This window comes from Falco punctatus (assembly GCF_963210335.1).
Source record: "Falco punctatus genome assembly, chromosome: 9".
Taxonomy (NCBI): Eukaryota; Metazoa; Chordata; class Aves; order Falconiformes; family Falconidae; genus Falco; species Falco punctatus.
This window is the reverse complement of record NC_137589.1, coordinates 3836458-3860229: the sequence shown is the minus strand read 5'-3', so window position 1 is coordinate 3860229 and position 23772 is coordinate 3836458. Positions and strand designations below refer to the sequence as shown.

The window sequence follows — 23772 nt, the reverse complement described above, 5'->3', positions numbered from 1 at the left end:
AAAGATGTACTGGAAAATAGGTTTTCAGGGAACAAAGAAATTTTCAGCTGAATTTAATGTATGGGTACACTGCTGCGTTAATTCTTCCTTGACCGCCACCCACACCCACCCCTCCCCCCGTATATTTTACTTTTTAAGAAACTTAAGCAACTTACAGGGTGTGTTTTCAATGGATGAATTTGTTACAATTACATGGCAGACATTGAGACTGACTTCAGTCCCTGAGCAGATCAGCACACATTAGGAACTACAAAAGCCTGACTTTCGATGTTTTGTTTTGCAGGAAGAGAGTAGTAAGGGCGTGAGATCACAGTTCTTCCCTTTTTTTAATAATTCTGAGCTGTAACACAGTCAGTGTTCTCAACGAAAATTAAGCAAAGCTAAACACAGTGACAGAAGAATACTGGTAAGAAAGATACAAAATCTATGCCACGTGTTTTCACTATATAAAAAGTGTGAAAAGCAACAATTTCTTCCCCCTTCAGTGATGCCAACTCTTGCTTGACTAGGTATGAAGATTGACCTTTCCTTTTATGCCTATTTTACTGGTTATTTTTTTTTCAAACCCCCATCTGTGCCCAGAGTGAGTGAGTTGTGTTTGGAATGTATTCTCAACAGAACCAGAAGACAGCTATTTTTATGACACAGATAAAATCAACTCTGGTCATCTTTTCCTTCTCCAAGCATTGCTGCAAATGTACATACATATCCTTACCCTGTTTGTGACTTAAGTAATACTTTCGTGATAGAGGTGTGAGTGACGAAACAGTTTCATTGTTGTTAACTTACAGATCGGGTGATATCTCCGATACGACTCTGATGGAATTGTTTTCTGATATACTAAATTCATGGAATAAAACCCACTCAGGAATCCTTCTGGTGTTATAGTATGATGAGAAAGGATGAAGCTGGGCCACTTGTCTGTGTGTTAACATTAAGTAGTTACCTGAGCCATCTACATCACGAGCAATCTAAAAAAAAAAAAAAAAAAAAAAAAAGCAAGCAAAGAATTATCCATTACTTAATTTTAATTGAATGTACAAGATGCATAGATCAGTGTTTGCCTATTATATTAAAACCGGAAGTTAAATTTGCATTCAGATACTTTCAACAGGAGAGCCTAAATTTCTGTGGGAAAGCTGGGGACTGCATACTATGAAATGAGGCTTGAAGAAAATGTTGATCTGTATATTTGAAAGGAAACAGTTTGCAACAAATGAGGACGGGCTTATATGGTAAGTATCTGAACTCGGCTTTGGAGGGTCTCTGAAAACAAGTTTTAAAGAACTATAAGAGTTTAAAATGCAGTGTGTGGCATGGCACTTGAAGTAGGGCAGTTTGGAGGGGTCATTCTTGTATTTAGGAGGAGCATAGTGGTATGAAGCAAGGCATGTTTTCAAGTGGGAATAAATTAATCTTTCTTGTTTGTGTTTACAGTTACAGTTAAGAGTACCTCGTTTGGTTGAGATGGAGAAAGCTGTGTATTATGTATACCTAAACATATTCAAGAAGTGAGTTCTTTTGTTTCCAGGGTATTTTCATAAAAACATCTTCAAAAAGGAAATAACGTCTTGAGAGAATATTACAAGTTAAAGAGTGTTTTGAGGTAAAAAGCTCTTTGAGTGAAAGGCATATTGACAGCTCTCCTCTTGCAGTGAGGTGTATGAACGTCATGCTGTGATAGCTGAAGCACAGGGAGAAGATTGGAATTGGCAGAAGTGTTTGTTACACTGTGGAAAAATGGCTTTTGTCCTTTCTGATGATCAAGAGATTTCACTACCTAACTAGCATTCTCTGAAAGCATTCTGTATAACTCAGCAATGCAGTAAGATGAAACCACAATAATTTTCCTTACGTGCATAAAGTAACCAGATAAGAGAGATTTCTTAATGCTTAGTATATTTTCGTTGGATCCAAAGTCCGGTTCTGAAATGGGAAGTTCAATACGCTTCATAATCTCTACTAGTTCAGCTCTGATAATTTGTGCCATCCTCAGTGCGGAACAGCTTAGAAAATAATCACGACACCATTTCTCATTACTGTAGTCTGTGGAGGAAAAAACAGCATTTTGGCTTAAAGCAAAGTCTTACTGATAGGTGCTAGCCACAGATATACTGCTCTGTAAAATGCTCTTTGGTGCAATAGATTAAAAACATTTTGGAACGAGTAGCTGCATCAGAGCTGTCCAAAATTCTGATAGCAAGAGCCATGTGGACAGCTTAGGCTCACTGATGTTGCTTGTAAAGTGAGTGGGTAATACTCGATATCCTTACTTAGTTTTAAAGAATTTTAACTCTGTCTTTCTGAATAAAAAATATTCAAAATCCCTTATTTGGTCTGTAAAAAGTAATAGCTTCAAATAGAATGAGTAGCTGCTCTATTTTCAGACATTATTTCTGGATTTGACTAGGATGTAGAAGTGGAGTCACGCCTTTGTGTTTGCAATCACACAACGATTCTGTGTGCTGGTAAAGGACAGGTTTTTCTTGGACCTCGCTTTAGCACTCAGCATGACCGAACGGGGAATAATCCCACTGTCCCGTCCTAAGTTTTTACTCAGTATGTGTGAATTTATCACTCCACTCTCTTAAATACTGGACTCAGTCTAAATGAGCCTGAGCAAGGTGTTTTGAGCACAGGAAAGTGCTGTGAAGAGCTTCTGTTTGCAGTGCAGTCCTCTGGCTTTTATTTGGTTTCCTGTAAATGTGAACTTCACTACTTTCAGTATTTTCCTTTAAACTTCCCTTTTAGTTGACAGCTATGAGAAAAACAGAATTGTTAGTCTGCTGGGGGAATTGAGTCCCTCCTCAACAGTTTATGTTGTTTCACATCTTAAACCTGCATGAAGTGCTCTTACAGGGGGCACCATCACTATGTTTTTGTAAATGTCCCTTCAATGACAATTTTAACGGCGCTTATGTCCCCTTGTTGGATGAGGTTTGCTATCCTAGGTCATTTTCAATTGGTTAATAAACTAAAACTAATATTTGCAATGGCTGCTATCTCTGGTTTCTCCCTGCAAATTAGCAAATCTAGAAGGAATCATTCAAAAAGGGCTTATGAAATAAATGCTGGTAATGACTGTTCAGAATTTTTTTTAATTTTTTTTTTTCCAAATTGGTTAGTGTGCTTCATTTTGTCCGGTATGGGTACACTTACATTGGCTCGCGGAGTTTGCACTGACTTCCTTGAAGGCGTTGAAGACATTGATAAGTGTAAAGTGATCTCCTGCAGGGTGTGAGAATTTTCGCCAGCAAGTAAGAGCGATCTCTTCTGTTCCAGGAGGTGCGTGTAAGAAGCAATTGGGAGCTTAGAAAAAAATCAAGCCAGGGGTTATTAAGACATGCAGATGCAGGCACAAATAGTAACTCCACTGGTATTTTTGTTGTTTTCCTTCCTCAGTTCCCTTTTATCTTCAATGTTGGATTGCTGGTGAAGGACTGAATCTATTGCATTTGCTAAGGTTTTATTTATGTGGATGTCCTTTCAGTCTCTCCTTTAGTTAATGTGCTGTAAACACAAAAGAAGATGAAAAACTTTCTCCTAGACTGATGCTAAAAATGCTTTATAATGGCATGATCCAATTTATCCAGAACCCAAGCATATGGTTTCTTTACTATAGAAAGAAACCAAATCTGTGGCTGTAATGCCTTAATTTGCCTCTATATGTTGAAATTTGTGCCTTGCGCTGCGTTTTACTTCTGTGCAACATAATTGTGTCTTGTGAGATGGCTGAGCTTTTTTTAAAAAAACTAGTGTGTGCCTCTGCTCCATCGTTTATATTTGTTGTATGTACTTCACAATTTTATCACAAGTTTAGGCCCCCTGTTAAAAATCAAGCCAGCTGAGTCATAAACCCAAGTTGTACTATAAGGACAGCTACTAACGCAGCTTGCTGTCCTCTGCTCCTCACCGATTTCTAAGCCTGAGGATGTTGCCTCCGGGCAGAGCACAGCAATGCCGTGCCAGACGGCGGCTGTTGAGCAGATAACTTTCAAGCATTGGTTCTGTATTAGGGTTATCCCAGAAAACCAGTAGCATAGGCTGCTCCAGAGAGGGGTGGGACAGCTAAATATTGCTGGAGCCAACATCACTGTGTAACACTGAGACCTGAAGGGACGCGAGTCTAGCCCTGCCCTGCATTATCTGGTGGGATCCTGAGAGGTCAGCGTCGTTATTTTCTCTTTGATTTTCTGGAGTTGCCCTCCTTTCAGTTATCCCAAAATCTTTGATTTTGTGCATCTTTGATGTATTAAGATTCCAACAGCAGCTTTTGCAGAGTGAATAAGTTTTAAGTATCGGATTTATGTGTTGGTTTGAAAGCTCTGTCACATCAATGAAAGAAGTTTTATAGTTAACAACCTTTTAATGTAAATGTTCTTGCTCCAGCCATCATGTGTCCAGTCTTTGGGGCCAACTGGTTTGTCTTACAGTGCCATGTAGGAGCAGAGTGATCCGTCAGGACAGAATGGTATGGATACTTAAGGTTAGGTTATTTTTAAAAAGTATTTGAAATGGAGAAACAAGATCACAATGTGATTCTTATGTAGGTCACTGGTTCAGTATTGTTTATAATTAGAACTTCCCCTAATTTGCTGCTCCAGTCTGTAGCAAACGTACAGAATACAAGATAAGAAAGTTAATTTTGAAGGGATGTTCAGTGTATGCTTTCTGACTAAAGGTTGGAAGCCAGTGGGGCAGCTGAAGCATGGAAATGGAGTGCTACTTACAAGTTCATTACTTGTGTTTCATTGCATGTGTAAAATCAAGACTTAAACAGCCAAAGATACTAATTTACTTGAAATACTCAGGATGTGAATAACAAAAGTTTGCCTTTGGGTTGCCCTTGTGAATAGTCTTCGAAAGGGTTTATGTGGACTTGGCAGGTGGCACAAGAAATGCAGTAAGACATTATCTATGAGTACCTGTTACCATGGCTGCAATGGTGAGCATTTCATCAACACACTCAAATTCGCACGAAGCCAGAATTGACTTTGACAGTTGTGGATCCAGGGGAAATTCTGACATAATAATTCCAAATTCAGAAAGGTTTCCATCATTATCCAGGGCCGCTAGATAATCGAGATCTTCCAAAGCTTGCATAAGGCTTTCAGGAGCTAATAAAAAGGAAAGATAATTCAAATTCTTGAGAACAGCTACACATAAATGAATGTCTGAATTCTCGTTATAATATTTCAGTTGTATATTTCCTGTGTGAAAATCATAGAAGTCAGCTTCTGTCATTCGAGTAAATGAGTAAGAAGAAAAAGTAATAGATGAGGGGTGGTAACATTTGTGGGGTGCTGAGAGATACACAACAGCTCTAGGAAAGAGGATTATGAACAAAAGACAAGTATTTACAGAAGCTGGAGCTGTCTTACCATTCTTGCAGGTAATCAAAGTTCTCTTGGTTGTCTTTTTAAAAAAAAATTATTTTTTTACATGTTTTTTCATAATGTCAGAATTAAAATGGAAACATATGAGCACATGTCTCCCTAGCGATTGACTTTCACGACACAGATTTCAACGTTGTTTTCCCTTATTGTAGGTTCTAACCTCTGTATAACCTCACAACCTCCATGGGTAGAAATGAGAACAGTGAGGCAGAAAAAATGATCAGTGAATACAGGCAGGTAATTAGGTAAGCTGAGAGTCTAATTTGGGAAAAAAGTAGGAAAGAAGTGACTTTGGGCCACACAGTGAGCGGGGAGCATGAGTGTGAGGTGGGTTGAACAGAGGCAGACGTGAAGAAATCAGGAATTACAGTCTCGTGTTTAAGATGGGGGATCTGAACAGCGCAGGCAGAGGAGAACGAAGGCTGAAGTGGTGGCTTTTCTGTCTTAGACAAACGCAGGCGGAGGCCAGCCCAGAGTGTTTGGTAGGGATGTTGCTTCTGCGTATGCTGTGCGCTGAGCTTTCAGGCTAAAGTGGTCTGCATGTGCTTTTGCTGAAGGCTGCTGGAGTATCAACAATTAATTCAGTTAGTTGTTCAGTTAACTCAGTTTTGATCAATGGCACGTTAATATGCTATAAGTAGTACCTCCACAAGGTATAGGTATGTCTTCCTCTTTTGTGGATGAGGATGAATGAAATCAACGACCCACAATATATACACATGGGCACAAATCCACCATGTTCATCAGCTGTCATTACGTCTCATCAGTTATTTCTTGATAGACTAATAGGTGGCATTTGTTGTAGCTCTTCTGAACCTTTTAGCTGGATGGGAGTAAGTAACGAGGGAGTTTGACAGAGACTCTCCTTTCTCATTAACTATCTTGCTTTCTCCTTTACTGTTTTCTTTCCCCCACACACTATTTTTCTCTTACTTTTCTGTATCAGAGGTGGTGGAAAACAGCTTACATAAACCATAGTCCTTTTATTGACTGCTTTTTCTTCTGAAGGTTCCAGAAAACTGTAAAGCATTATTCTGACATTTTTTTCAGATTTTGAGAAAAATAGTCTTAAGTTTTTCTGTGACACTTTGTTCTGCTGAAAGGATGGTGTAATGAATTCAAACCCTCACAGTTGTGGTGATTAAAAAAAAAAAATGACCTGAAAGGACAGGATTAAGGAAATCAGTACTTAAAGTGAGAACTTGAGCATATGCGTAGGAAATCTGCTGTTGGTGGAAGCAGTTCCCTTTGGCAAAACAAGCATAGAAGTCCTTTATGTGCAAACGTGGTGGCTATAGCTGTGGGGCTAGAGAGGATGAACCTGAAAGCTGAGTAGAAGTTGTCCGGCCTGCACTCTCCAAAAAGTAATTGTTAGAGCATGAAAGAAAGGGGGAAATTTGGAAACTCTTGAATTGTGAAGGTTCTTTCCTCCCAGCTCTTTCCGAAGGGAGATTTCTATTCCAGGTCTTGTTGTAATGGTCAATCTATTTTCTGAGTGCCAGTTCATTTACATTCCTAACCACTCTCCTGTCACTGCAGCGACTTTCTCCTTATTCCAGTTTAAGGAACTGTTTGGTTGTTTGTTTTATGGATAACAAGTTACATTCTAGTCCTAATGAAGTTGGTGGCAAAAATTCCACTTCAGCAGGACATGGCCTCACCCCCCGCCAAGCATACCCAGCGCGGGGAAGGGAATGACTGCATGGGCAGTTCTTCAGTCTTCCGTGAGCTGCTGTCAGTTTGAATACCAATCAAAAAAAAAAACCTCTAAATAAATAAAAAAAAAAAATCTCTAAATAAATAAATAACACCACCACCACCACCCCCGACAAATAAAACACAAGCACAACTACTCACACCGTCAGGGTGTGTATTTGTTCTTGCATCTTCATTAATAGATGATGAAAAATAATTTCTTGCTGTAATTCGTTATGGAGGGGACCCTGTGGCTGGCAAGCTACTTTTGCATCGTGAGGATTAAAAGCCAAGCAAGCCTCTAGGGCGCAGGGTTCCCTTTCAGCTGTACCACCACGCCTCAGGCACCCTGCCGTCCTGCAGGAAAATCTTTGAGTTTGGGTTTTTACTTTGTTGGCAGTGAACTGTTAGTTTATTACTGTCACTCTGTAATTAACAGGTTATAACGAAGTAAAGAAAAAAGTAAAATGGGAAACAAGCAAGCACCTGTTGGTTTTAACCCTTTACTAATGTCTGAAGGGGAAAAAATAGTTTATTATTAATACCTCTTACACGAGCTTTTACAGAACTTCTCCAGTGTGTAAATCTGTTAGTGTTGTGACTTCACTTAATTTTAAAACACTTCCTGTTAATTTTCATAGATGTTCTCTCAGAGGTCTGCAAATTCCTGTTAAATCTGTGGACCTGTTTTATTTCAGCGTTAGAGTTCGTATCTCTGCCTGTACATGGGGGGTTTCCCTCTAGAGACACTTGTTATCAGACATATGGGATAAAAGCTGAGCCTTTGCAAAAGCTGAGAAGAAAATGCTTAGGAAGCTTAAAGAAATTAAAAGGAACAGCTGATGAAGAATGAGAGTCAGTGACAGGAAATAGATATCAGTGATCGAAAATACAGGGAGAGTGAAATGGTCATTCAGGCACACAGTAATTGCTCGGAAATCATGGAAAGCTAATTTCCAGAAATCAACAAAGTAGCTTGTGCTAGAACTTACAAAATATATGGTTATATGGCAGTCAATTTCAATCCCCTGATAGCATCAGTAATTTGCATTTTTATGCACTAGAGTTAGTTGCTTTGAGATTTATAAACAGAAATTACTTTCCTATTTTGCTATCAGTGTAACCACACACACAAAAAAAAAAAAAAAAAAAAGACGACTTCTGGAGGTTTATGGTGCCAGAAAGGAGAGGATAGTAAAGGTAGATTAGAGCAGGTGAAGGAACAGTGTAACAAAAAAACCAACCCCACCCAAAACCCAAAAATCAAACTAAAAAAAACAAACTACCCAATGAAAAATAAAAGGTAGCCTAGGGCTTTCAGATACAGGCTTTCAGATTGAGTCACATAACCAATAAAAAAACATTGTAAGAACAGAAAATGCTCATTTGAGTGTTCTTTATGGTATGTTTCCTATTTAAATAAAAACTATGATAAAGCAAAAATAGTATACATTTTTGGATGTGGAAAGCTCTTCTTTAAGAAACAGAAACTCATACTTTTTTATAATGATTTTTAGCAAGCAAGCGTCATTACTTTTAGGGCTGCTCGCCAATGCTAGCTACCGCTGCCATTGAGGCAAACCACACGGCTTCGTGACTCGACTGCTGCGTTCAGAGGAGCAGAGTTAAAAAGAAGATCTCGTGATGTGTCCTGTGCTTTCAACAAGAAACTGTCACACCCCTGCAAGTTTGAAAGGTATTTCCTAATCTGATATTTTCTTTCCCTTGCCTGGGTTCTTTGACTACTGAAGGCTGGGTTGCTCTGGACTTGTTTCAGGAAATCTGACCAGTTTTATACAAATATGGTTTTTACTTTTGATCATAAAACAAATATGTAACTAACTGTTATTGTTAGCACTGAAATCATTTACCCGAGAGTTTCAACTGACTTAAAATGATATTTTTCGTTTCCCAGTTTTTTGTAACTTTGACACAAGCAGAGTTAAGTTTATGTTTCTAAAGGTAGCTGCGCCTTTAATCTTTTCAGTATCACATCCTATGTGGCTGAAACTGCAGTGCTTAAGGTGTGATAAAATAAATCTTAAAATATTATGCTTTTTGCATTAAGGAAGCAAGTGATTTAGCAAGTTGCCCAAAGTTCTGTAATAAGAGAATGTTAGAGAGAGGGATGAAACATAAATGCCGTGATTTTTAATAGTCCATTTAACTACTATATCATGCTTATCTGGAGGATCTAAAGGTCTTGTGTTCTGGCCTCCTACTCTGTGAAAATGCTGAGTATGTAAAATACCTTTTTCTTGATAGATCCTTTCTTTCCATGGATGTAATTGCCATAAAGTTAGAGCTGACATGAATGTCAGGTGAAGGCTTGTTGTCTTTAAAGAGCTGATTCACTGCCTGGCAAACCGCAAGTTTTTCCAGCTTCTGTTAGGCTTAACAGCGTGCGGAACTGCCAGAGTAATTACTGCAGGGATAATGGTTCTGGGGAATGGCATTTTCTGTTACTGTTCTTTAACATCGCTCCTTGGATAGCAAACTGAAGATACAGAGAAATCTAGTGCCAAATTTTCTTCAAATTATGCAGACGTTTTCCTTCTGCAAGGACAAGCTTCTGTGTGCAGGTTTCATCTTGTCTTTTCCTCCGTGTAAGTTACGAGGTAGGATCTTTTATGAGTCTGTCGTGGTCTGAAGCCACCTATGCTGTAAGTATTATTTTGACGTTATAGTCGATCATTCAAAATTACTTTTCCAAGTTCATACTTTGCCGTCTTGCTGTTCCTCCTCACGCTGCTGCCTCGCTGCTCCACGTGGATTGGTGATGGTCCCTGCGGTGCCGTCCTGCCCGCAGGTACACCAGCTCCGGCTGACCTTTACGAACACAGACACACACAGTAGTATCCGCACACCGGGGACAGCGCCGATTCTTCAGTGAAGTCAGTTTTCTGTCTGCTTTGTGTCATCCTCAAAGCACGTTACGTGACTGTGCAACACGTGTCTACACCTACAAACAGTGTAATTAAATGAATACTGTATAATGGCATAAAAATGCTTTTAATCCCTTTGGTTTTTGTTGTTACATGGCATGAGAGTAGTCCAGCTTCAGCAGAACTGGGCTCCTCCTCCTGTTTGGGATGCCCTTTGTGATTCCAGCTCCCTATTCTAAACGACTGGCTACGCTCAGTGCAGTGTGTGCTCAGTTCGTGGGCTGTGCATACTGCTCTGAGTCCCATTCCTGACGCCTCTTGTCCCACGAATACGGGACTGCCGCTAAGGGTCAGATTGTCCAGTCTGCCCTTTGCTTCCTCTGTTTATTCTTCTGCTGTCTGGTCCTTACCTCCTCCAATTCCTTTTACGCTTTTCCACTGATTAATGCAGTACAGACTATGAAGTATGTGACTGTGTCTATTCTATCAGAAAGCTTTTCATTAAAAGATACATAATGCTATTTAATCGATGAAATTCAGAAATTAAAACATCAAAGAATCGGCAAGTGGACTTAATATAATGAATCTGCCATGAAGTGATCTCTGCTGAGCAGACCTTGTGTGGCACATTGAGTTTCTGTCTTTGACAGTCTGCTTCTAATGAAAAAATATGCAAACAAATGTTGCTTCTGAAACAATTTGAAATTACATGCATTTATACAACTTTGTGATTATGGAGATTCTAGAAATACACTATCAGCGAGGTTATATGAGCGTAGCTCTCAAATGTCATGGTATGCATGCCCATCAACAAACATTCTAATCTGAATTTTTTTATGGTAATTCTGCATGAACGCAGAATCTGCAAACTGCTTTCACCTTGATTTCTTATGGAAATTGTACACGGCTTCATCTTTATACTGATTTGCCTAGTTTAAATAGGGATCTTCCAGTGATCTACAAAAATACGTAATGTTGCTGCACTCCGTGGGAAAGGAGTTTTTTTTGTCCCATTATATAACACAGTAAAGATCGAGCTGATTAACCGATAAAAATGTAAACACATCCCTATTATAGTGGCACAGGAATTCAAATAATGCACTTCAGAACTGCAGTGCCAAATACATTTTCATATGGCTCATGAATTCTAAAAAGGGTAACAAGTCTGCTGCATTTGCTCATCTCGATTATAGCGTGAATTAAATGCAACAGCTGTAAGCCTGACATGTTTGTTGCTTTCATAATGCAGTAATGAGTCAGAGTTAATCCAGGCTTTTATTTTTCCTCAGAGCAGCAGAAAAAACCCCAACTTGTGCACATTGCTGCTGAGCAGAAATACAATGTTTTACTGATGTAATTTTTGTTTCTTTACTTATCTGCTATATGTGCTCTATGTCATGTACAGGGAATGGACTGAAGTACTCTTTGAAATCTGGCTATAAATTTTGGTGTACTTTTGATTTGTTTATTCACCACGTGTCCATACGTTACTCTGTCATCTCAGTGAAAACATTATTTTGTTTAAGAAAAATTGACCTTGGATTGAAAAAAATCCCAAAGCCTCCATCTGTTTCAACAGCAAAGAAAATTTGAGAACATTAGCTGAACCGAAACGGTGCATAGGAGAGCCTGCAGCACGTGTGGTGCGTGTGGCACGTGGGAGATGCTGCGGTGTGTTCACTCCCGTTACAGGCAAATCAGGTCCAGGTTGGTGAAGGGGCTTGGAATAGTCAAACCCAGGACAAACCGTGCTGGAGAGAAATAGCAAGGCTGTTTGTGTTTTTTAGTCTCTCTCTGTTCTGAGCAGCACTGGGTTTGGCCAGGTCGAATGAGAACATACAGAAATAGAGCCTTGTCCTTTTGTTTGCTGGTTTGCGGGGCATTGCTTTGGTCCAGTTGGTCTTGTGGCACGTCTGGTCGAGGCTGGGCAAACTGCCTTTGTACGTATTGGTAATAGATGGGAATAAGAACTGTTGTGCCCAGGAGTTTTCTTCGAGTCAAAACCCCCACACTACTTGTTTTGTGAGCTTTGTTGCTCACCTTTTTCGCTTAGGTCGGTCTGCCACCCCAGAGATCCCTCGTCCTCAGCCGTCTCCATCACTTCAGGTTTCAGAATGCTTATGCAACTAAAGGGACTCCAGCAAAGGCAGTGAAGCCTTGTTGGAAAGCTATAATCTCTTTGCTCGAGTGAGGATGCTTTCCATCTCTGATGGCTCTTCTCTTTGCCTCTCTGCAACACTCTCCTGCAGTACGTCATCCAGAAAATTGTAACCTCCATTTGACCTTGTGACTAGCAACCAAAAAGCTTCAGGGCTCCCCTTTAGCTGAGGATCAGAGGTATTTGGAGCTGGGCAGGAGGGACTCTGTGGTGTGACTTTAGGGTCAGTCTCTGCTTCTGCTGGAGGATGTTGTGCTTCCTTAGCCATGGGAGACCTGGGTGCCATTGAGGGTATGCGGCAGGTTGGGTCTATCTTGGCACAGAATGAGAAAGCTTGGGCTTTCACAGGCTGAGATCGTTGCCCCAAAGCTCTTGGGAGGGTGAAGAGCCCAAAAGAAGATTTTATGTGCCTGAAAGCTTGACACGTTTTGCATTCTGTAAGTTGGTGTAATACAATATCTAACTCCCCTTAGAAATTTGCTTACTTCAGTATTCCTGTTTCTTTCAGGCACATGTATTTCACACCAGGTACTTCAAACTATCTGTATTTTCTGATAGCGTGAGCTTTATAGTCATCTCTGGAGGATTACAGTAGGGATATAACTTAAGTGTGAGTAGGAAAGAAGTATGTCGCCTACTCAGAAGTGGGGAAGAAGAAAGCCCCAAGGCAAAGAAAGCCAACACGTGATCTGTCCCAGGGTAAGGGAAGAGCTGTGCTAGACAATTAAAGCACTGTTTCAAATGTTTACTTGTGTGGGACCTTAAGATGTGAAGGACACCAAAAATTGTGCAACCTTTCTCATCTCCTTTCAGTGGACCCCCTGCAGCATTTGGGGGATTTCTTCTTTTTTTCAAACAGCTCCTTGCACCGTTTCAATAATTCCTCAAAGTTTTCCCGACCTTGACCTTGCACATTTGATCTAGTTAGCAAAATTTTTTTCTTATTTGATGCCCATCCAAGTAAAGCTGATGCGTTCATCAAATACCTTTACAATTTTGTACACATCAGCAAGATGCTTTCTTCAGCTGTATTATCTCAAAAATACAGATAAAACTTAGAATTCCTGCACCTGTGAAATCCTTAAATGCCTCTAGCATTTCATTCTCTCTGAATACCAACCGCCTTCATTCTGCCTTTAAACCCCTAAAATACCAAGTGCTTTGCCTAATGTAACTTCACTAATTCATTCTACAGTTCAAGAACAACTTTCTTCATATCCAGTAAAAGCACTGGTACATTTTAGATTTTTTTTTTTTAATTATTATTATTTTTTATAAAATACTTTCTAAATTTGAGTGGAAGCCAGCTATATTCCATAACCATTTTCTATGAAGTTTTCCTAGATTCAACACAAGAGGTGACACTCGCGAGGCCAAAATACTCTGATTCTCATCAGTCTTGCATTAGTTACCGCTCAGACTGTCAATGTTTTTTCACTTTTCTTTCAGGCATGGTTCTGTTAAACAGGCAGACAAGGGAAAAGCAGCAGAAATTCTACTTAAAAATGCCACTGACAATCTATCACACAACCAACAATGGGAGTTAAACTCTTTGTTACTGATTAATTACAGCGCACAACACATAGATGTTAAGCAATCATTCTAATTTTGTTTAGTGCGTGAGGAAAGGGAGGATAATATAGAGATACTTTCTGTTTGCACTGGAAAATTACCACAAATGAAGCTAACAGTAGGTCACAGGATCCCCAAACCAGTGAAATCAGTGCTATTTCCCTCACTTGGACTGGTTTTACGTCAAAAGCAGAATTTGCAGTGGTGCTTGGGTTTCGTGGTTGGTCAGAACAGAGGGAAATATCCTTCTATACAAAAAGCCCTAAAACATGGAATCAGGAAAATAATAAAAAAGAAAGAATAACTTTCTTCACGCTCTTACCTCAAAATTTGGAATATTCCCTGTCTAGTTTTGAAAGTTTATTCAGGTTTATTTGTCCTTAAGTAACAGCTTATTGTAAATTCGAGGTGGGAGATGCTGGAGGATAAGTCGAAAGCTGATTCCCTCCAAATATACCTCCTAGGTAACAACGGTAGTTTACTTGGGTTGTAAACTTTTGAATAAAGGAATATATTTTGTTAGATATCTGTACAATGCCTTGTACAATGAGACACACATTTTCTTGGTGGGTTCCAGGAAGATAATATGAAACCTAGATGAGAAGGTATTTGGAATATCAATTTATTTATTTATTTTATTTCTTTTTTCTCCCCAATTCCGTTCAGATACTTTATGGTCATTTCAGAGCAAACAGTTCCTACGTGATACCAGTTCTCTAAGTGCAGCTATTGCACTGGGAACTGTTCTAGCCGGTAAGTGGTAAAAGCAGTGGCAGTGTTATTACAAGTACTTTAATAAAAAACAGTACTGTAAAAACCAGGACAAAATTAATCTTTCAATAACAGCAAAAATAATAATAAAGACATGGAAAATTGGTGCATCATCATTACCTGGCCTGCTTATGAAGTCACAGTGTCCGAAGCCTGCTATATCCATCCTTTTCAGGAAGAGAACCATGCTAGTGAGGTTTGATTCCTGGATTTTGGCTGTTAGATGTGGTTTCATTTCTTTGTGTGTAAATTCTTCAGGATACAAGCAAAACAGTTTTCCTGGAAGAGATTTCAGGAAAATTACCTTTTTTATTTTTATTATTTTTTTTTTTGCATTGCCACACTGCTTCTATTAATAATTTAAACTAGTGGATTTAAATTTTGAGCTAATAATTCTACCTGATGAAGACATGCCCAGAATTTGTTTATGCATCTCTGCTTGACTTTTGCTGATAGGCTGCGTTATAACAGAGTCTGCTCTGATTCTAGGATTGTACACCTTTAAATGAAAGAGATATTAAGCATCAGATAAGTAAGTGAAGACTACAAAAATATTAATGGTCTGTGTTGAATCTTTGTCTAGGTCATTTTACAGAAAGTGTAGTAACAGTTTCATTGCTTTTTATACTATGTATTTCACCAGCTTGGAAATGAGACCAGTCAGCACTTTGATAAATTGACAGACACAATTGGCAATAACTCAGTATGAATACTCTAAGATAAATGTCTTTTTCTCCAGAAGTGTACATCACTAAACCAAAAAATGCACATCTGTGGTATCACCAAGTAAAAGCATCAAAAAAGATTATTTATTTCTTCCAATGACAGGATCCCAGCAATGTCTGATAACATTTTTTCTGTAACTTGAGATTTTTGTCTTAATACTGAAAACTGTCAGTTCAGTACAGGAGATAAGGACTGTATTAAAGATGTAGAATGCCCCATTATATTTTTTTTCTTAATTCTACTTTATTTTGATTAAATAGAGGAGCTGATTCACTCGCTGTTCTGACCACCAGATGATGTCCATAAGCTTCTGTAGTATATGACAAGACATACAACGTCTGGATAAGGCGATTTTCTAGCCATGCCGTCTGAATTGACTTTGTCTACTTTAAGCAGGGTTTTAATACAGAAGGTAAAATGTGAAGGGGACAAATTTCTTTTCCTCGGGGTAAATTTATTATTTATGCAATATATATATGCAAGACTTAGGTGGGATTTTGTTCTGCACAAAACTTTGCCTCTATGAGGCTGACTTTCAGCTCTAGAGACTGAATGGGAATTTGAGGTGCTGCGGGATGAGTATGAGAGGACTAAACTTCAGGTGTTAGGACAAAATCATTGAATTAAAGGGTCAAAACTGCATAACTGACAGAGGTGAATTGATGGCCATCAGGACTGTGTTGAAACTGATTTTTTTCTCATTGCTTCATATTTCTGACTCACAGAAGTCTGGGAGGACTGAATTTTACTTTGGGCTTCAGATTACCATGGACGTGAGGTTCATTTCCATCATCCAAGACAACTGCAGTTTCAGAAATAAGTTGTTAGGCATGGTCTAATTGCAAACTGCTTTTAGGCTTTTATTCATTTCACACAACAGTATGACCTTTTTCTTTTTTTCCCCTTTAACTTGAGGCTGAGTTAGTTTAAACCCCCCAAATGGGAACCTTTAAAAATGGCAGTGTTAGACACACTTCTTAAGACGAAAATGAAAGGTGGTGGTAGTCTCCAAGCATTTGCCTGAACTGCTTTCAGGGCTAATCAGGACTGATGATCTCCAATCCAAAATCTTAGGAACACTTCGATTTTGGTGATTCCATTCTGGATTATATAAAGAAACTGTGTTACATTGTTTCTTTTGCCTATTAACTGGAATATTTATTTTGACTAGCAAAACACATAGGACAGTTTCAAAACCTGTAGTAGTGCAGCCTTCCAATTCGTGCAATGACTTGTTCCTACAGAGTTACTCATTCTTTAGGACATCAGTTTTGTGTGAATGAAAGAAACGAGGTATTTTTTGCAGCTGCACTAGTCCTTCCCAGGATGGGGTGGAAAACAAGAGCTGAGGACATACTTTGAACTTTAAAGGGTCAAGGACTGATTTGATAAATTGCAGCATTTTGAGGCACTTGGATAGAGGCGTGTATCCGGAAGGAGCATAAGCGGCTTTAGAAAGGAGTGGTTCCCTGTGTGAGCATCCCTTGGCGTTATACGGTCTGTGACATTACACTGATCACTAAATTGTTAAAGAAATGATGAGGTTAATCTACTAAACCAGGTAATCTGCCAATAGGTAGCCAAGAAGTGATTGTATTTTGCTCTGTCTGTAAGGTACTGAAGAGATAATTATGATGGATAGGCCAAAACTAAGGGGAGCTATAGTTTGCAAATGAGATGTCATTGGTTTGGTGCCCCAAGGAGGGGCAGTTCCAGCTGGGAGTGTTCATCTGGTTTTAGAAACGTGAAGATTTTGTTTTCTGACTGAATGTAGGAAGCAATTGTGTTTTCTCGCTTAGTTTTCGCATGAGATGTCCATGAAAGTTATTTAAATTTTGTTCATTTGAATGTTAAAAATATTATAGAATCTGACTAATAAAAGAATAGAAAAGTATTTGATCCTTTAGAAACCATTTGCATCAGTCTATTAGCTGTACATTTCCCTTTCTCCCACCCTGAAAAACCTCCATGCATGGTTCATGTTTGGCATACCGAATCTGGTGAACTTTACTAACCTTTCTTCTTTCAACACCGACATCAATGACAAAAGTTACATTTTTAATCCAAATCAAAGATTCTCCAAAGCTGGTGGTGAGTAGCACTTTTCTTCTGTATTTTCTGCAGCATTTCTGTTTGTCTTGATTTGGTTTGGGAATTAGGTCTTGTTTTGTGGGATATAAAGGAACTGGGATGAGTTCTCCAAGGTCAGGATTGAAATTAGCCTGTTCCTGTCTGATCATTTGGTAAGCTTTTTCAATTTCCTGTAATCAGGAGAAAGATTTCTTTTTTCTTCATTCATATGAAATCCAATTATCAATATTTAATTTTAAAACAACTTTTTAATTCTAAAATGAATTTTAACTACATATCAAACTGTAACAACATTTAAGTCTTACATGATTAATAATTAAGGGGAGAAAAGGGAACATAACTATGTATGAAAATTTCCTGACTGTATCTGCTAGCTATAGACCAGGGAAAAGCTGGGCTGTTATTTGAAATGTCTTTTTCCTCTTCTACAATTTTCAAAACGTTCTCCTTGCTTAATTCATATCCAAACCATCCTCTAAGGGAAGACAGATGTGCAAGAATATAGTACAGGAATAGCAAGGCTGAGAAATTATGAAACAGTCACTAAGCTTTATGTGGGACATCTAGGATGCTCCCGCATCAGCAGTTTGGTGCGCTTTTGTCGGGAGTGTAGGGCTGGTAAAGCTGCAGCAGATACTCTGGTGCCCCAGTGATGTGCCCAAATCGTTTTCTGTTCTGCTGGAACCAAAGTCATGCACGTGGGGTGCCCTGAGTGGCAGTGTCCCCTGGGAAATGGGGGCTGGCCACCGGAGACCTGCCCTGCTGGCAGGGGTACGATGTGCAGGGGTGCCCAGGAGACGGAACAGAGCGTGGCAAATCACTGCGCCACCCCACTCCGGTCCCTGCTGTCCCCATCGCTGGAAGGGCTGAAACAGCAGAGCCTGTATTTGGGTCACTTTGGAAACTACTGTTATGTTCTTAGTCCCATTACAATACATAAAAAGATCAAAGTATGTGGAAACCTCCCTACTTTACATTAATTATTATATTTAAGAAGATATAAGTATTGTAAAGGTTTTAATTTTTTTCCCCTAATGATTAATAAGCTCTATAAAGACTTAATATAAGTCAATAAAATGTCCCTTAGCTCTGTTAATGGAACATCACCTTTAAAATAGTTCACAAATTCAGAGGTTGAATATCAATTGTAAAAGGTGGGGTTTTTTGTTGTTTTAGTCTTTTTTTTTAATATAAAATAATTTGTGTTGGAAATGATTTTTTTTTTAAAGTACACAAACATCATTCATAGGCTTGTTCAGTTTGAAAGGGATTTATTTTTTTCCAAAAGCATTTTTATTAGCTAACACTTTTCAAAATGGAAAAACCAGATTGAATTTCTATTTGAGAGCAACACTACATTTATGGTAGTTATAGGTTGAAAGTATCCTATCAAAAGTCTTACAAAGATACGACAGTGACATCTAAAGGCTGGCACCAAGACAACACATAAATCTTCATGTTTATTCATATTTCTGTTCGGTTTAAGGGACAGTTGAGTACTAGGGAACAGTGAGCCATTAGCGATATGAAACAGTAAATCACAGTTGGGCAAGAATGCACAGGATGTGAATTGTGTGGTAACAGTCCGCAATGAGAGTTTTGTTCATTGGAGAGAGAAAACTAAGTAATTTCTTCCCAGCAAGGAATTATTATTTTAGTATGGTGTGGGAATTACTTGTCAAAAAATCAAGCTGAAATGAAACTTTTTCCCCAGTCCTTTAAAACTGGAAGTCTGTGTTTTCTCTCTCACATGATCTATGGTAAATATGAGAACTGACACAGAGAATTCATTAATTTGTAATTTGTAAAATTTGTGTCTATGAAGTTTACAACTGATAATTACCATTATTAGAAGTGTTACATATCCACCCCACTTTTTACAGAGAAAAACATTACATATAATGGTACAATCAAATGGTCATTTATCTCTGCTTGGGAAATGTCATTGTCTCCTGGAGCAACTAAGGTGAATTTGTTGTTCTAAAGCAGATTTAATGATACGAAGTGGAAGGTTGAAGATCACTACCAGGATAGTAGTAGTAATAATAATAATAATTATTATAATTTATAATAACTTCAAGTCTTAAAATATTTATTTGATGGGTAGATTGCTTTGACAGCTGTAAAGGACCTGATGGTGCAATCCTGGCAGCAGTGAATTTAGAGCATCACTGCTGTCCTCCAAGATTCAGAGATGTCGCTAGTTAGAACAGCCAAGCCCATGCAGAACCCTGGGTTATCGGCGGCACCTCTGAAGTGGCATTTGCCTCCTGCTATTGTGTACAGAAATGACTGGGAAGCTTTAGCTATAGAGGAAGATGCAAATGGAAAAAACGTGTAGGCAGGTTTAAGGTAAAAACATCCACGCACGTAAGGATGTTTCTGCAAACCGGGCATGTGTTCTACTTGTCTCTGTTCTGCAGGAACAAAGTGTGATATCCCCGATGCCAGCACAGATTGTAATGTATTGACTGCCCGCATCTTGCGGCCCTTGTCCCTGTATACAGCCTTCGCTCCTTTCTGCATCATGCAGCCTTTCTTTAAGCATACAGAAAATCTGATCATTACGCATATTAGTTTATGCTATATATATACACTACGGTGTTACATATACCGTAACTTTTTTGTAGGAAGAACCTGAAATGACAAAAACTATTGGCAGGGTCTCGTGTCTTAGATACTGGCCTTAAGAGTATGTGTGTGTATATATATATTTTTATGATATATATAATGTTTTTTATATATATATCATATATATAATTTGATATAACATATATCAAATATATATATCTCCTATAAAAGCACAGATGGAAGTTGTTTCTTGATTAAAATCAGAAATATTGGAATCAGTTAATAACTTACTTGCTCACATGCCAGAAAGATCACAATGTTGCCCTTCTCTTTTGTATGGTGTATCTCAAAGAGCAGTTTTAGTGCAGACAGAAAGTGGTCTTGCTGAATGCTGCAAGAGTATACAACCTCAGCACGGCGTTTGTTTTCCACCCTTAGTACGGGGATGCTGCCATAATAATTCTGGAGTCTGCTGGACATATGAGGTGCGGTGAGTATTACCAGCCTCAGTTCTGGTCTTGATAGCAAGACATCTTTAAGAAGGCCAAGTAACGCATCTGTTGCAACAGTTCTTTCATGCACGTCATCCAAGATGATAACACCATAGCAGTTCAGGAGAGGTGTAGACATCATTTCCCTCTGTAGCATATCATCTGTACAGTACCTGCAACGTACAAACAGAAAATTCTCCAAAGTTTCTCAGAATATTCAGTATTGATTGTAAGAAAATAATTCAGGGTCTTGGGGACAGCTCGGTTCTTTCCGTTCTAACAAGAAAGATTTGATAAGGGCAAAGAGTCTATTTTGTAGACTGCATTACAGTCTCAACTACGTGTTTAAATCCCTCTTTAAGGAGCTAGAAGAAACTCAGTGTAATTCAATGACACTAAGTGTCTCTGTGGTTGAAAGGATGCTCTAGTCAAAAGGAGAAGTACTTCTGCCCTGAAATCATAACTTATATTGCCTTCCCTCTTCCCAGCTATCTAAGCATATTGCATGCCGTAATCAGTTCTTGGGCTAGGAACTAATACTTTTAGATGAGAAAAGAAAACATACATGCACACGTGAGGCAGTGCCACAACCAAGATGAGACATTAACTCATGCCGTAAGGCCTGCCTTGCTTTTATCCCTACTGTTCCTGCCACTGTCATTTTTTTAAAACGATACTATTTTTTCCTATGTTGCTCAGCAGAACGTTGAGTTCTTTAACCAGGTTTTGATGTGTGAGACGATAGGATTCACCTCCCTTTCACACCAGGAGCAGCTGCAGGAAGATGTGCCATAGGATGAGGTTTACAGGCTTCTCCGTAGAGGAGAAAGGACACGCAAAAAGAAGAGTGGTTGAACATGATTTTCAGAAGTGGTGAGTATCTGCTGGAAGTCAGAGGCTGGGGAAAAAGGCTTGTGGTCTAGATTTTATAGTTTTTCCTTGCCATATTAAGGAACCAGAGAAAATAACTCTCCTAATTTTCAGAGACGTTCAAAATCTGAATTGCTGTGTTGCTGCTGTCACCTGCCAATATTTAATATATTAAGTGCATTGCTTAGCTCTTAAAATCCTCCTAAATGTTTTTTTTTCCTTATTACTGAATATAACCTTTTCTAGCCATGATTTTTGATTGCTTTTAAATTCCAGCTTTACTTTGCGATAGATTATCCCCATATGGTAATGAACACTCCTGTACTGGAAAACAAAAGAAAAAGGAGAATGGCATGGAGGTTCCTGAGGTGCTTAATGAAGCCGGGCACAGACAGGAACCCTGCCCCCTTAAATCTCCGCTACAACTTAGCACAGAATACCTCCTTCAAGCCTTTTGCAGCTTATTGATTGATCACAAAATGTCCAGAATCTGCATTTCAAAATAGCGTATGCAACTTTAGGGAGCAGTGTTGGTGGTTTTGTTTTCATACTGTATGCAAAAATGTTTTGCAATTCCAGCAATGCGTGTCCCTCCCCGACCCCAGTTATTAGGTCATCTGTCCTGACCGCATTGATGGAGCATTGCAATGAAGGGCTGAGGACTGGAGTGCTGCCGGCTGCAAACTTTTGCCCTTGCAAAGAACTGTGAGCTAGCTAATTAGTCTGAAGGCATTAAAACCCAAACACACACACCTCAGGATGGTTTCTGTTGTACAGCAGCTTTCAAATGGGATGAAGTAGCCCACTTCGTGGCCAACGTTGACATCCATTTCATCAGCGACACGCAGCGCCAGCCACACCGCTGTCTGCTTGTGCACCTGCGTGCATACCACTACGCCGTGTTGGTAGTGGACAGAGAGGCAATACTCAGCGCACCACTGAGGAACCTGGAGGTAAGTAAGAAAACAGGTGTATTTGGTGTTTAACACATCTAGCAGAGACTGTAATGCGAAAGAAATAGTGCGGCAGAACTAAATCAAGCTGAGCACCTGCTGCTTGCCGTCTGCCTGCTGATGGATGAGCTGTACCTCACACCCAAATTATCTCCCTTGACAAATGTCAACTCCTGGAATATCTGAAGTAGTCGAGAGCTGGAGTGACATGGGCTAGAAGGTTTACCTGGGAATTTCTCAGCTGAAAGTATTGAGTATATATATATAAGTATTGAGTATATATGTATATATTGAGTGTATATATATGAGTATTACTCATACTCTAGTTTGAGTATGTTGCAGGAGGGTCAGAACTGGCCTCTGGGGAGCGGGTACCACTGGCAGTGTCATTCCTAAGCATCTGCTGGTCGAGCCAACAACGTTAGTGCAGCTGCCAGGGGCTTCCCAGCTGGCGTAGTGGTACGCCTGCCCCTGCTATGTCATATCCAGGTGCTCGACATGAGAAACATCTCCCAGGAAGAAGATGATTTCAAACTGAAATGCCCCAGTAAATAGATATAATTTCAGATTAGTTACTCTGTAAACAAAGATAACTGAAACTGAACTGCTCCAGAAACTGATGCAGTAGCTCTCTAATTTATATATTTACAGTCGAAAAGCAGCACTAGAAAATATGAGTGTTAATGCATGAGAAAGTGAAATTACATTATCAATATTATTTTAGTGAAAGTATTAGGTTTCAAACCCTTTATTTAAACAACATACATAAATTGGGTGCATCAACCACCTATCACTTATTTCTCCGTAGTTATTTATGTTTCTAAAAATGTTTAGAAAACAGCTAGCAGCATTTTACATCTTATTAAGCTTGTTTAAGGGCAATTAAAAAATCTAACATTTCTTAGCAAGCTGTTTATTATTATACATTTTGTTTTATATACATTACAGTCAGTAATGTATATAACACTTTGCACATCAAAACCTATTCCAGTCACCATGTTGGTGTGTATCCTTTTTATAGGAATTTCCAATGAGAAGTATGATGACCCGAGTTCGATATGTGATCTCTAGCAGTGGCCAGCATCAAAACCTCTGGTAGATAGGAGATGCACTGCCACAGTAATTATCCTACATGCTTTACCTGCTGGAAAGTTTCCTCCTTAACCCAGTCATAAACAACACTTGATTGGAAATTCTTCTCTGTTTACTGTGGTAACAGGCTTAGATCGTTACAGATTTATTACAACAGAATTTGATAGTCCCAGTGGGTATTTGCATGTTTAGAGTCAACTGAGATCTTAGCTTCAGTGACATCTTTTAACATTAGTTCGGTAAAGTACTTGTGTATGCTTGGAAAAAGCATTTGCTTTTGGCTGAAGTGAGGGAAAGAACATTAATTCTGCCCAAGAAACAGCCCTACTGATTTCAGTCGTTCACTCCCTGAGAACATTTTCCCACCTTCTCTTATGACCTGCCTGCAAATCCACTGTATTTCTCTCCTGGTATAGCACTAATCTGAACCAAAACATGTTTTCCAAGTAAGAATATGCATTGAGTCCAGTACAGGCATTGCAGAGTTCGAAAATTCCACTG

General features: G+C 39.1%; 1 protein-coding gene across 2 annotated transcripts in view; it reads right to left on the bottom strand.

Annotated features, from left to right (window-relative positions):
- Positions 1-23772, bottom strand: part of DHX32 (DEAH-box helicase 32 (putative)) — a 42013-nt gene that overhangs the window by 1139 nt on the left and 17102 nt on the right. Inside the window, exons 2-10 of one of the 2 annotated variants that reach the window (XM_080403179.1) lie at positions 21980-22173; positions 20157-20529; positions 17219-17464; positions 14877-14976; positions 14598-14756; positions 4926-5117; positions 3160-3309; positions 1856-2046; positions 790-971 (exon numbers count right to left, since the gene is read on the bottom strand). In XM_080403179.1, the coding sequence (XP_080259305.1) occupies positions 790-971; positions 1856-2046; positions 3160-3309; positions 4926-5117; positions 14598-14756; positions 14877-14976; positions 17219-17464; positions 20157-20529; positions 21980-22173 (1787 nt within the window). Of the gene's footprint in view, positions 1-789; positions 972-1855; positions 2047-3159; positions 3310-4925; positions 5118-5416; positions 14757-14876; positions 14977-17218; positions 17465-20156; positions 20530-21979; positions 22174-23772 lie in introns of those variants that run through there. The other variant, XR_013930578.1, reaches the window with a different exon arrangement.